Consider the following 14,279-nt stretch of genomic DNA (forward strand, 5'->3'; position numbering starts at 1 on the left):
TCACTGAGTCGGGGCTCCCTGGTTCTTATTCGCCTGCCATGACCTCTTCCTCATCTCCAGCTCCACATCAGTGAATGATGCCGGGCCCCAGTTAGTGATCCTCTGAGGTCCTTTATGACCTACAAACAGGAAGCCAGGGGGGTGGAACGATACATTTTTAACAAGAAATTATTACAAACAAATCAGTTAAACTAAACTACCATGAAAAAAGAGCAGTGTTTGCTGGTTTCACTTCCTTATCCAACCCACAGAAACCAACCACAGGATTCATTTTAAATAATGTACTCTCATAGTGATACTTTACTTCATCTTTTTAAATAAAAGTCAGCTTAAGCCACAATGACTGTGAAACTGTGACACAGTTTTAGAACTTTACAGAAACACACTGAGAAGTCTTCATTTTCATGTCGATGAATGTATCTGAAACCTTTCTGCTTACCTGGCTGGATGAGCCGCACCAGCCCCTCATGATTGGCCACCCTGTCTTTCCATGTCTTCGTCTTATTGGCAGCTCGCTCGAGCTTCCTAGACACCACCTAACAATGACGAGAAACTATAGAGTCATACTACTGATGATAAAAATCAGGTGGATATTGCGATGAATAAAAGCTTTTTTCAACAGTATATTAATTTTTTTTTAACTTCCTAGTGTGTATGGCTTGGAGAACTCTGTTGTCAGGTTTGTGTAAGTATAGAAATGCTGTGTTTTTGGTTTGTAACAATGTGTCAGTGCAGTTGTTTCTGTCTGACTATGGCAGACTTTTTACCAGTGCCATAAACCAGTCTACCTTCATAAAAGCAAAACATTTTTTTTTTTAAGAAATAGAAGTGGCTCGAGTCTTTGGCCCAGTAAAGAGCATGCACAGCATACCTGTACAGAACAGAAAAAGCAAACCTGTGTAAAAAAAAAAAAAAAGATACCTGTGTAATAACATACAAAAACTGAGCAAGATTTTTGGGAAAAGAAGTTTATTGGTTGCAAACTGACTAATCATGTCAGGGTGCATTAATATTGTTTTTAAGAGTGAAAACCGTGGAACAATTAGATGCAATAAATTTGTCTTACACTGATTTAGTTGGAATCATGTGACTACAAACTGCACAAGGTTATGGTTTAAATAGAAAAGTACAATAAAGTGTGAATTAAAAGCAGAGATTTCGTCTACGTTTACAGGTCGATGACTGCCTGTAAAACTTCACGTGTTTCCTGACCTCGTACTGCTCTCGTGCTCCCTGCTGCTCCTTCTCCAGCCTCTCCAGCTGCTGCATGGCCGCCTGCAGGTCTCTCTCCTTGGCCAGCTGTTCGTCCATCAGCTCCTGCTTCTCTGCCTGGGTCTGAGACAGCGCCCGCTGCTGCTGCAGGTGGATCTGCTCCAGCTCGGCCCTCTTTACTACTTCCTCTTCTAGTAGCCTGTCAGGGAGAACGGCGCAAAGCAAGCTAAACATATTTTCACTTGTCCTCATCACAGAACAGTCTGAGAGTGCAGGCAATGACATTTACAGCAGACAACGATTATCTAATTGCACTACATTCTATGTACAGTATTTATTAAACTATTTTCAGTCTTGTGTTCTTTAAAGAAAATAATTGTTTTTTTTAAGTATTAGTGTATCAAGATATAAACACAGCTGATTTCTATAAAAGCTCAGAAAAAGAACTGTTGGTGCTCTTCAGGTTAGAAAACGGTGAAAAAAACCATCTCTAAAGGGTTCAGACTCCAAAATAAGGTTATAATTAAGCTCTTAACAGTGTCAAAAAGCTAAATATGAACAGTCTAGAAGAGACAGAGACTCTTGAATCATGTCAAGCAGAGGATGTGTATATCCACATGATGTCCTCTGCATGTATGTTTGTGTTTTTCTGAGACCTGGCCTGCAGTTTTCGCATGACCTCTTCATCCTGCTTGGCCTGCCTTTCATCCTCTAAGGCCTCTTCTAGTCGGTGGTACATGTCCTCCAGTTCTTGGACACGCTGCAGATACTGCTCCAGCTCGCTGGACTTCTGAGCCACCTGCTCCTCCATATGCTGCCGCACCTGACAGAGGCAACATTGCTCGTGTGTGTGTGTGCATGACACAGAGTATCTGCAGCATTTATGCACAACTGGAAATCAACATTTGCCACTCTATTAAGGATATCTTTATTGCAGTTTCCTGCTTTGTTATGCTTGTGTGTTTATAAAAAGAAAAAATCTGATTTCCCCTCATATTCCACAAAGACGTTCCTTTGTGTGGTTGTCCAATGAGAAGAGGATTACATCAACTCAGCTCACTCTCACTGAAAGAGACTCATAATCATGATTACTTCATTTCTCGTTTCCAGAGGACATCACACACTCATGACAGTGACTTTAGCAACAGAAGCTAAAAGTTATATTTATCCTTCTGAACTTATGACAAAACAATGTGTCACCATAAGAACAGAGCAGCAGGAGGGAGACGGGGTATGTAGGTTACCATTTTTTCCCTCTCCAGGTCCAGTCTGTAGCGATCCTGTAGGTCTAACTGAGCCTTATTCCTCCTGAGCTTCTCTAGTTCTGCTTTGGCTGCAGCCTCCTCCATTTTCTGCGAAGGACAAACAAGAAAAGAGGCGCTTCACAGTTAACTAGACAAACAAGGCTTTGTAGAGAAACAGATTTGATCAAAGAGTAATTCAAAGTTTTACACGGCGGTAAACTATCCAAGTGTGCAGGAATGTGATAAGAGTTTCCAGATAACTAGTAACTGTGATTACTGAGCTGAAGTATATTTTGTTATTTAGAAAAGCACCTGGCAGGGTAAAAAAAAGAGAAGTGAGAAGTGAAAAACATTCTGCCTGAACTCAAAGAACCGACTTCATATACCAGCAGATGCAGCTGTTACAGACTGATATGTACTGTTGTTTGCATAGAAGGTTTTGCTTCCCTTTTCACCGTGTGAGTTTATCCTGGATGATGTGTAACTCAGAACCAAGTTAAGTCAAAACAAGCAGGCATGAACGCCTCAGTTTCAACTGTTTCCAAAATGTCTCACACACACATTTTTCTCTCAACTGGAATAAAGGCAATAAAAGATCTTTACAAAATCTACAATGTAACAAAGAAATCCCCCAATTTACACTGATCACATTAAAATGCATTATACACAAGCAACTTGACAACTAAAATAATTTCTTGTCTTTTGCTTCTGTTTGCATTGTTCTCATTTCAGAATGCAAATGATAATAGTGTGTTTTCTTTAGCTGTATCACGTATGACGATGCATGCATTCATTACATTACATAGTCTATCAAAATAAGCTGAGATTTGAGCTGTGAAAAGGGTTTCTGCGTTTAGCAGGGTGTGGTTCAGCACAGACCATCTTCATCTCCTCCAGCTGTCTCTCTTTGTTTTCATTGGCCGCCTGGAGTTTCTTCATCCTTTCTGCCAGGTCTGCCTCCTCCACCTGCTGCCTCTGCCTGAGCTCCCGGCGTCGCAACCGGGCCTCGCGGTGAGGAGACAACAGTCCCAACCTCATCTGCTGGATGCACGTCTGTATGGCTTCCACAAAGCAGATTCAGAGAGGATCACTTACTGCCATTCAGCAATGACAAGACTTTTAAAGAGGAGGACTGTGGAAAAAGACAAATCAGCACCTTGAATCCATTCCTGCTTCTTCTTTTTGTCCGGTGCACTGATCTCAAAGCTTATATCAGTGCACTTGATGATAAAAAGGCATTTTTTTCCATCCTTATCGAGCAGAGACTACAGGACAAAAAAAAAAAAAAAAAAAAAACCTCAGAAGGATGCTCCCCATTCACACTCTTTAGTAAATATTGCTTTTAATGTTAAGATGCTGCAGTGCACAAAAACTTCCAATGGTTCAGTCATAACACTTTTGCGTGACTCTGAAAGTTTATCTAGATTATGTTTGGATGTGTTGCATTGTTTACCTCAACACAGCAGCTTTGGTCCAGAATGATGTCTCCCTTCTTCTCCATGAGGTCCTCGCTGACATAGTAGGACAGCATGGTGGGGCGAAGGACAAACCATCGCTCTGACCAGTTCTTCCTCTTGTGGCCCTTCTTCATCATGTAACCCTTCAAAACAGCAAATGGAGATAAACAGTTACGTCAATGCTTTGCCTTAATCTTTGTCTATATTAAACATAACAAATTAAGTCATTAATGATGCAACAATTGATTCCTTTTCCAAAATGTGTATTTTAGATTAGAGACTGTTGATGTACTTTATATGACCAAAGATTTTATTTTAAGTTCATTGTTAATCAAAAAAATTTTAATAGACAGGGGTGCTTGAGTAACACAGTCATCTAACCTGCTTGAGGACATCCAGTATGAGTTCAGTGAAGACCTCATTGATGCCCATGGACAGAGTGTTTCGGTCTACATCATGGTGGAAGTAATTTAACCCCACCAGTTCAATGAGCTGCCATGTGGTCAAGCAGCTCCTTGCGTTCATCTGCAGCTTGTAATCTGCAAACTTCTCCCCACTCCATCCAGCCCCCATGGCCTCCACCAGCTTTCGCAGGAAGTATTCGATCTGATGGGTGGAGGAAAAAGCTTTTATTTGGAGATCATCTAAGACAGAGGGGATGTTTAAATGTAGTTACAGAAAACAAAAACATGTTCAGCTGTTTTATAGGACCAATGTTAGTTTATTCCTTACTCTGTGATGTGACGTGACGTGACGTGACGTGGGTTTCTGTCAGGTTTATAAACCAAGGTAAGTCTAAACTAATTGCACATTTATACTTGCAGTGTGTGATCACTCACACTGCAGGCTGCAAAACATAAGTGAATGTCCAAAGATCTCTCCAAGAGGTCAGGTGTTGGATTTAAGCAGATGAGAATGAATGTGTAGATTTGTCCCTCATAAAAAGAGCTGTGTCGTAAAGTGGCTCTTTCCGTCGAATTTATTTTAATATACAAGTCCAGAAGGGCAAGAAATAATCAAGCATTTTTCACAAACCTCTTCATTCATTTTGTATTGACCCTCTCAGATCAGCCTCTGTCAGAAACAAGCGAACAGAGAAAGCTCCACCCTATGTTCTGTCTGTGGGCTACGTCTGATTAGTCAACTGCTAGGAGTAGTAATACTGAGCTGTGAAGGTGGGTGTGGCTTTCTTATTGTGAATGTGCACAACTTGGAGAAGATGACCAATCACTGAGTCCCTCCCCTGGGACGTCACTAAAATTTTGAAGTAGAAAAACTCTCTAAAACCAATTGTTTATGCTCAGCTTATTGTTTATGGAAACAAGACAGTGCTGGGAAACTCAAACATGCATTTAGTTGATAAAAAAAAAAAAAGGCGCCACTCATTTGTCTGATGAGTATTCAAGACTATAACATTGTGGAAAGCTCTATTATGCTAGCAATAGCATAATAGAGCCCCTTTGAGCTTTCTGATAAAGTTGTTTTCCTTTAGTAGACCAGCTGTTGTGAAGATGACCTCAGGCCCAGCAGTGTTCACAGGAGCGTAAGAGGTTTTATAAAACCATACAAAGCTGGAAAATGCAAAAAAAGAAAAAGCCTTTTTAAGAGTGTTAGTCCACAATAGGACAAGCAAGGGAAATTTGGGACTGTCTGTACTATTCTTTGCTGCAACTGTTGGGACCCAAAAGCCAACATGTAATCCTAACAGCATACAAAGCCAAAAGCAAAACATCTCCAGCAACACCCACAACTGTTTGAAGTGTTTGTCCATTATCAGAAAAATACTGACAACATGACAAACAACATCTAAACCATACAGCAGGGGTCACCAACTCCAGTCCTCGAGGGCTACCATCCTGCAGGTTTTAGTGTTTCCCTTGTACAAGACATTTGGTCCAAGTGAAAAGGTTCTCCGAGAACTTGTTGTCATCTTCTGCACCTGCCTGATAATGAGCCATTGGTTTGGGTCAGGTGTGTTGTACCTGGAAAACAATAAAACCTGCAGGATGGTCGCCCTTCAGGACCGGAGTTGGTGACCCCTGCCATACAGTCTACGATCTAAACTTTTCGCTGGTTTCCATAGGAAAAGGAAAGAACTTTGCTAATATAGTCATTTATGATTATTTTCCAAAGTAATCTGATTTAGCCAACATGTTAATGCTTTTAAATAATTTTAATGTGTTTGTTTGTTTGTTTTTTGTTCAACTGTAAATTATGTCTTTCTGTACTATTAGAATAATTGTGATTTTAGGGTGGTTTCTGATTGATCAAGAATTGTTTGCCCAATGAATAGTTGTTTGTCTCTGTGATGGACTGGCAACCTGCCAAGGGTTTATCCTGCTTTTCTTTTACAAAAGAGAAAAGCATAGTTGGAGAAAAAACTGACACAAAAACCTTGTTCCAGCTGTAAAGTATGGCAGAGGGAGCATCATGGTTTAGGTCCAAATCAGGTTCAGGTATACTTTACAACCCCAGAAGGAAAAATGAGTTTAAACTTGTTTTTCAAGAGAGCTTTCTTCAAAGACCAAGAAGCTGAACAGAGATCCAGAAATGCAACAAGAGAAACGACCAAAAAGACAAAGGAAAAATCAACCCCTGTAATTTGTCCAATCAATGTATGTGTACATATTGATGCTCTGAATCACCTTTTTTTAAAACAATAATGAACAGATTTAAAATGTATATGATAAATATTCAAATCAGTTCTGGAAAACATCTGTTAAAAGGTATTATTTATGATATTCTGTGATTAGGAATGAACTTACTTTTCCAACCTGCATTGCAAGCATTTATTCCACGTGTCCAAAGACACGTCTGAACTGTGCTATTAGTTCAGACAGACACTAACGATGATAAAACCCCAATTTATGAAAAAGTATATGGAAATCCTGGTTATTCCAAAGTTATGATCAGCTTCATTTTTGTATATCTGTGCTCTTTTCGCTCTGTTTATTGATGGTTTACTACAGGGGAAAATAATTCACATGATCCATCCGCAAGGGTCTTTCTCACCTCTTCAATGACAATGACCAGAGGGTATTTCTCTTCTGACAGAAAGTTAAAAATGCACCAGACTTTGAAAGCATCATTATCTGAGATGAGCAGATGGTGAGTATGTATATTCGCCTTGTAAGACAGGGTCCAGCACATCCTGTAGAACTCCAGTACATCAAAATCCTTTTGCATCTGTGGATGAAAAGTAGCATTCAGCCAGTAAAAGTCAAGCTGGTCAGCAGCACCAGTGAGCAGTGTGTTTACAAATGCTAAGCAGGGGATTGGTGTTTGTCTCCTTTCAAAACCTCAAGTCTGCAGGATGTGAGGTGCAAACATGGTGTCATTATAGGCCTCATTTTTATTCAAGTCAGCCCAAACGAGAAAGGCAGGGAAACAGCCTCCAAGAACAACAAGTGAAGCTCAGGCAGTTTACGAATCTATGTGGTGTAACGATCAGCAAACTTAAACAGATGTGCTTGAGGTGTTGTACAACAAATTTAAATAGCATTAATTTAATTAATTAATCATTCTTGCATAAATAATAGACAAAAAGTTCATTTTTGTTTTAGTTTAAGCTTATATTTGAAACCATTTCCTCTCCAAAATGATTAGTCATCTTAATATGAGTCAAACTGAGTTCAGCAGAGAGGAAACAAGCATTCGTGTTTATTTTCTTTTTTACAGTTTTGTTGAGAAGTTTTTAACTCGTTTTAGCTTTTTGAAAGCTTTCCCCTGCCAAAAAAAAAAAAAAAAAATGCTGCTCACTATAATCAGAAGTTTTGGTCCTGTACGGTTTGGACCAGTAATGGCTGGTCCGTGATGGCTTTCTTCTTCAGGGCTGTAGCAGCAAGTAGGTTATTGACTTAGATGATTATTATTTGTTTATAATTTTTCTCAGTGTGTGCTAAAGATTGTCACCAAAACTTCTTCCAATATAATGTCAGAATACGGTCGCAGCTATTACCAGCGCTGTAAAGAAGCACTATCACCAAGTCAAAGTTGAATGAGCAGATAAGAGGCTCTGCTGCAAGTTTTATCATTTCTGTTCATGCTGCTTCTCATCTGCAATCTGTTTTGGGGTTTTACTAAAGGTGGAGTTCATGTGACTCCTCGACACACACACTTTAATTAAATTAGCTGTGGCATTGGAACTTTTGGATGTAGGCACAATCAAGGGTTAAACCTATTTATACATAGAAATGATTGACTTTTAAAGTCCCTGTGTGAAATCTGCAGTTTTTGTGTTCTCACAAAGGTCTAAAAACTGATTTTGATACTTGATTAAATGATTATCAAAATGGTTCTTATTGGACTTTACATGTATTGACAGAATGTTTACAGGTAGACCACATTTAATCTTGACTCAAATGCAAAAACCAACCTATTAGTTAAATGAAGGTCTGTTTAAAATCACTCGGTAAATATGATCCAAATTACACTGAATGATCATAAACTGTGGAAGGCGGTTGGGGATAGAAAACTAAATGCAAACTTCAACAATTATATTTAATATATACATACAAGTGCCTCAGAGGCTAAGTATAAAAACAATAACCACTCAAGAAACAGAAAACATGAGTCAAAGGCTTGGATCAAAGCATTATCAGTTAACAGAAAATACTTGTGTCATGCAGTAATTCTGCTAGCAATCACTTATTTTACTGAAAGTTACATTATGTCCTTGAACTTCACTGTCCATATAACTATATCCTCATTTTTGCCAAATATAATAGTCAATTTAAATTTTAAATAAAGCTGTTTTTGCAAAACCTTTGAGCAGCCGGTGAAAAGATCAGATTGACAGGACAGATATATAGCTTCAAACCTTAAGCACAATACTTCTTCTGGAGAAATTTGACCATTTTTCTTTCTGAAATCACATACGAATAAATACCTTGAAATATAGATATGCTGCTTTTCTGATTTAAGACTTTTCCCTAATGTAAATTATGTTTTAAACACATGTACATGTGGACAAAATTGCTAGTACCCTTCAGTCAATGAAAGAAAAACTCACAATGGTCACAGAAATTACTTTTATCTGACTAAAGGAATAATTATATGAAATTAAACCAATGAAAGCCAAACATTGCTTTTCAATTAAGCTTCAAAATAATTTTTTTTTTTTTTAAAAAAGTAAACAGACCTGGACAAAAAATTGACCGAAGGGCACCAACAATTTTGTCCTTGTGTCTATTCTGCTGGTGGGCTGTCATATTAAATATGACCCAATTCCAACTTGAAATTTATGTTTAAATCCCTACTGATGCTCATTGGATTTATTGAAGATATTATTTAATTCACATATTAAAATCCCAGACTGAAATCAAAAGTGTTTTATAAATAATTTATCACAATAGTTTTCAGCACAGCATGTCGCTCAGAAGAAAATGGGAAAAAACAAATTTTATTTTTTAGTCAATTCTAGTTAATAGTTCCAGACTAAACGTTGTCTATGACAAGTTATTATTAAAATCTGGTTTGTTTAATGAAATCAAATTAAAATAAATTAATACCTCCCTTTTACAATCAATCACTAATTAATTTATAATAAACATGCAATCTTTTACTAACCAGTAAATGAAAATTTCCGACTGTTTCACTATTTCATTTCAGATTTGTGACAAAAAGTAAGTGCAGAGAAAGGGTTTCTTTTTTTTTTTTTTTTTGTCTTGTCCAGCATTTAGGCAAGCAGAATGATGGTCTGGATACTGTGTTCTGCTGTGCAAATTTTCTCTGCCAAGGGAAGCTTTATAGATATAATGATCCCCTTGACTTTCTGAATTTTTATTTTATTTCTATGTTTATTTTGTATTGTTGTTTGAATTGTAGAGTTTGTACTGCTGGACCAGAGAGGACAGACAAAAGACAGAAAGAGAAAGGAGAAGAAACACCTCATAAGAAAAGGGAAAGAGATAAAGGGAGAGAAAAGGGAGAGAAAAAAACAACAACTAAAAAATAACCCAAAAACAAAAAGAAAGAAAACAACCTACAGATGTATACATACACACATACAGGCACACACATACATATACACACACATACACACGCATACATACACATACATATACACACACGTATACACACATAATATATATATATACACATATATATACATATGTACACATATGCATATACACATACATACATATACACACACACACCTCTATGCACACACATACACACACATACATACGTACAAACATATACGCACTTGCCAGTATTAACACATATACATACACATACAAGCCAACTTTAGATCATAGTAACTAAACTATGAATCTAAAAAGTTAAATATAAATGAGAAACAAACAGAAATGAGAAAACTAGCTGCTGTTAGTGAATAAAACTGCGTGACGACTCGGTGACTGTGTCACATGCAGAACATGCAGAGTGGAACGTGTTCCGGAAAAGGTGATCATGCCAGTGTGACCCCTCCCACACAAAGGCAAGAGGCACGCCAGGAGTACCCCCGAGACCAGGGCCATCGGCAGCCATCCCCAGGCGCAGACCCCAACCGCCCCACCCCGGAGCCAGCCATGCACCGACCCAGGAGGCGGCAGAGGGGGGTCCCAGCCAGAGTCCCCCGCAGTCAGGGGGAACAGGCCCGGACCAGCGAGGACCGGCCCCGCCGGGCACCGGCCACCCAGGGCAGACAGAGCGCGGGCCCCAAGAGACCAGAAGCAACCCCCCACCCCCGCAGGCAGAGGGCCCAGCCCACACCGACGGAGGGCCGGGATCCCCAGACCGCCACCGAGCGGCAGCCAGGCCGCACCCCAGCGCTCCCCGAGCACCAAGACCCTCCACGCACCCACGCACACAAATACACACACACACACACATACGCACACACGCACACACATGTGCACACACACACGCACGCACACACACACACGCACACATGCACCCACCCACCTACCCCCACCCACACCCACACGCATCCACACTTCCTCCTTAAACACACCCTATACACCCATTCTCTTACACACGCTCAAACTCACACTCTCCTACCCCCGTTCTTTATACACACACACCCCCTCACACACACATCCCTGCTCCCTCTATAATCACCCATTCTTCCATACACGCATACCCCACTCTACACACACACACACACACACCTCCCTACACTCCTCTATCCACATTCACAGTCCTCATTGTACACCCACCCCATCACTTCCCTGTACCACCAACATAACCCCACATACGCACCCCCACCCATCTGCATACACCCCCCCTTCCTCCTATCCCAGCGGCCATCCACTTTCCAAAATTCTTTCAACCTGATCCCCCCACCCCCCCTCTACCCTAACATTCATTCACCACTTCATCCATTGGCTCATGCACGCCCTCACCTTTCTTTCCCAACGTGTCCCCTGTGAGATACCCCCGGGGGAGCAGGGGATAGGAGGGCCCCGATCAGGGCCCCACAACTACCCCCCACCCCCGTCAATGCCCCCCCACCACTCCACACATGCAGCCGATCCAGCACCACCCAGGGCCAGCAGCAGTCCCACCCCCGCCAGGCCAGCCCAGACCCAGGCCCCCTGAACAGCACCACTCCCCCGCCCAAACTTAGAAAGGGTTTCTAAGAATAAATTAATGTGTTTGAGAGACCAGGTCTTAGTTTCTGTTATACTGGATGTGTTCAACAAAAACTGTAGCAATGAATAAGAACAGAAAGGAATTATTAAAAACTACAACCGTTACTAATGATACAGTTTTTCATCAGGAAAAGCTTTGGTCCTTACCTTGTCGAGAATAAACCTGTTGACATAAGGCATGTAGCCCTCATTGGACAGGGGCCCCTTATCATCATCTTTGAAGTGCTCCTCAAAGGCCACGGGGTCATGAGGGATCCTCATCACTGTGCACAGGTTGTAAGACAGCACCTAAACATCCATAATTAGTGAATTAAAGCACTGTAAACGAGGAAGCATGTATACTGTATATCATCTAAAGACAAAACACCATATGAACTAAATTCTCCCTTTCAATAACATATAATACAGTATATGTTAATGCCAAATTATAAAGGCTAGTTTAACCCTATAAAGCCAAACATATAATATTGGATACAATTTATAGTTTCTGAGACATTTTGCATAATTATTATGGATAGAGATTTGCTCAAAATCCCACTGAATACATTCTAATGCTGGTCGTCTGCCCCTAATAAAAAGAGGAAAAAGAAATTCCACAATAATAATTTTGACATATCGCATAGTAATAAATGGTAAATATCCCCCCCCCGAAAAATGCTCATTTTTGTTGTTACATGTTGTTCATGGGCCAAATATAGACCTCATATTCAAAAGATTTCTTACAATTTTTTATAGGTTGGGCTTTAAAAGGTTCAGGTGGAGTTTAATTCAAGTCTGAGCTTTCAGGAAGACACATGTCTGATGTTTCCAAGTATTACTGGTGAAGTAATACTTGACTGAGCTTTCTCTAAAATTTGCTCCCTGTGGTTACTTTCAGTTCTATGAACAGAAAATGCTGACAGTGTTATTTAAATGAAGTTGCTCTTTAGTCTTACACATACAAATGCCAAATTAGCTCTCTGAAGATAGTAATCTGATCTTTCTACACAGAACTATCCATGTCCCTTAGTACTTTTTTAAAGTGCTACTGAAGGCAATTTTGCATCAGTTCTTTTTGATTATCCCACAAACTTTTCACTTTGTTTAGTTTCACGCATACTTTTTTATTCAAAATGTCAATGGTTGCAAGGATGGTGTCTTTCTGTCCATATTCAGGTTTTTTTTAGGTGCAGACTCTCTAGCTGAATCAGCCCAGGACTTTCACAAAGCCACTTCTGTGTTTTGTTTTGGTTTTTTTTTTTAGAGGTGTGTCTCTAGGTTATTGTCCTGTCAAAATGTTTTATTTTGTTTTGTTTTCTTAATTTATCTCGACCTCCGTTTGCTGTATAGAAAACCATCCCTACAGAAGGCTGCTGCCATTGACATGTTTAATTAGAACGATTACGTTGACAAAATGGTTTTCAAAGCCTGGATCCATGCTTTGATTAGCTCCAGCCTTAACTTTCAAGCTGACTTGTGACTTGGCTTGACTTTCTCTCTTACATACACCATCAAATGTGATATATTTTAAACTGACAGACACTTCTGTGTAGATTGTCCTGTTTTACGTATGTGGGTTTTTCACATCACTGGTGATTTGATGTTGGCCGATTATGTTGAGGTGTTGTGCATAAACAGGGAACTTGGAAGACCAGCAGGATACCGGCCCCTCAGGACCAGGATTGAGGAATACCATGTCTTGGGTAATATTAAGAAAGCAGTCAGCTCTCAATGACTCTTCTTCAGTCACAAACCACAAGACTTGGGTTGCAAACCTTACTTAGGGACTATATCAATGAAATCACACATACAAGAACCACTCCCCACTGCCCTTTTGTCTAATTCCTTCTCCATAAGCATATGGCAACCTCCAGAACTGAAGAAGCAATCTGATGGCTTTGATGGACTCCAGTTAAAACGTAAAAGCAACAACAGGATAAAACAATAGCAGCAATAAAGCTTATATCACAAAGGTTACTCTGACTGCCTTTTCTTTCTAAAAATAAATAAATTGTAAAACCCCTAAAACTTAATGATAAATTCTCCATTTTCATAAGGAATCAGTGTACAGGTAGCGTGGGAAGAATGACTGTTAAGAATAGCCTTCAACACAACAAAATGTTTAGAAACCTGAAAGGGTTTGAAAACTCTGTATACATTAATAAATCTCAGGAAACAGATTTTCTTTTTTTTTTTACCTGATCCCCACAAAGAGTTACAAAACGCTGAACACAAACATGAAAGCTGTAAAGGTTTGTCATGTGGTGTAGGAACTCTGATTTCTCCGTTTTTGGATGATCGGACTGTCTATCATGAAGTCATGATAGAAAGTCAGGACAGGACATACCATACCAGACAGTCAGCACATACCAGCCGTATGATGGAGTCTTTTTCATAAAGATTAATTCTGCTTTTATGGACTAAATTCTAAATAGTCAAACAGAAAGATTAGATGAAGATATAAAGTTATTTTAAACACATAGGCATAAAGTAGAGAGTGAGTTCATATTTAATAGAAAAATAAAGTGGAAGGAAACGCACCTTTAACTGAGATTTTGAAACTTTTCCACGATGATCCATGTCCAAGGCTGTAAATGCGTGCCATATGGCTTTTAAAAGCTCATCTCGAAACCACATTTTGTCCGAGATGCGGTCTGTCTGAATGTGTGTGTGTGTGTGAGATCAGTCTAAACTCTTCAGAGAAACAGGCGATCACGGAGGCGGGTAAGGAGAAGTGATGCTGGTGTCACGTGACATTTCTGAAGTTTTCCCCTGTAAACAGTCTGTCA

General features: G+C 39.7%; 1 protein-coding gene across 1 annotated transcript; it reads right to left on the bottom strand.

The window, feature by feature from the left end:
• On the bottom strand, window positions 1-14,237 carry swap70a (switching B cell complex subunit SWAP70a; the record flags this gene model as incomplete). The annotated part of the gene is made up of 12 exons (XM_079255687.1): window positions 14,032-14,237; window positions 11,659-11,799; window positions 6,926-7,099; window positions 4,295-4,519; window positions 3,910-4,056; window positions 3,613-3,721; window positions 3,336-3,517; window positions 2,457-2,564; window positions 1,869-2,035; window positions 1,213-1,411; window positions 440-536; window positions 1-119 (listed from the first exon to the last, which is right to left on the bottom strand). Exons 1-12 carry the CDS (start codon window positions 14,125-14,127, stop codon window positions 1-3), a joined length of 1,764 nt encoding a protein of 587 aa, XP_079111813.1. The 5' UTR covers window positions 14,128-14,237.
• Between the last annotated feature and the right edge of the window lie 42 nt (window positions 14,238-14,279).

Source organism: Telmatherina bonti (assembly GCF_933228915.1).
Source record: "Telmatherina bonti genome assembly, chromosome: 1".
Classification (NCBI taxonomy): domain Eukaryota; kingdom Metazoa; phylum Chordata; class Actinopteri; order Atheriniformes; family Telmatherinidae; genus Telmatherina; species Telmatherina bonti.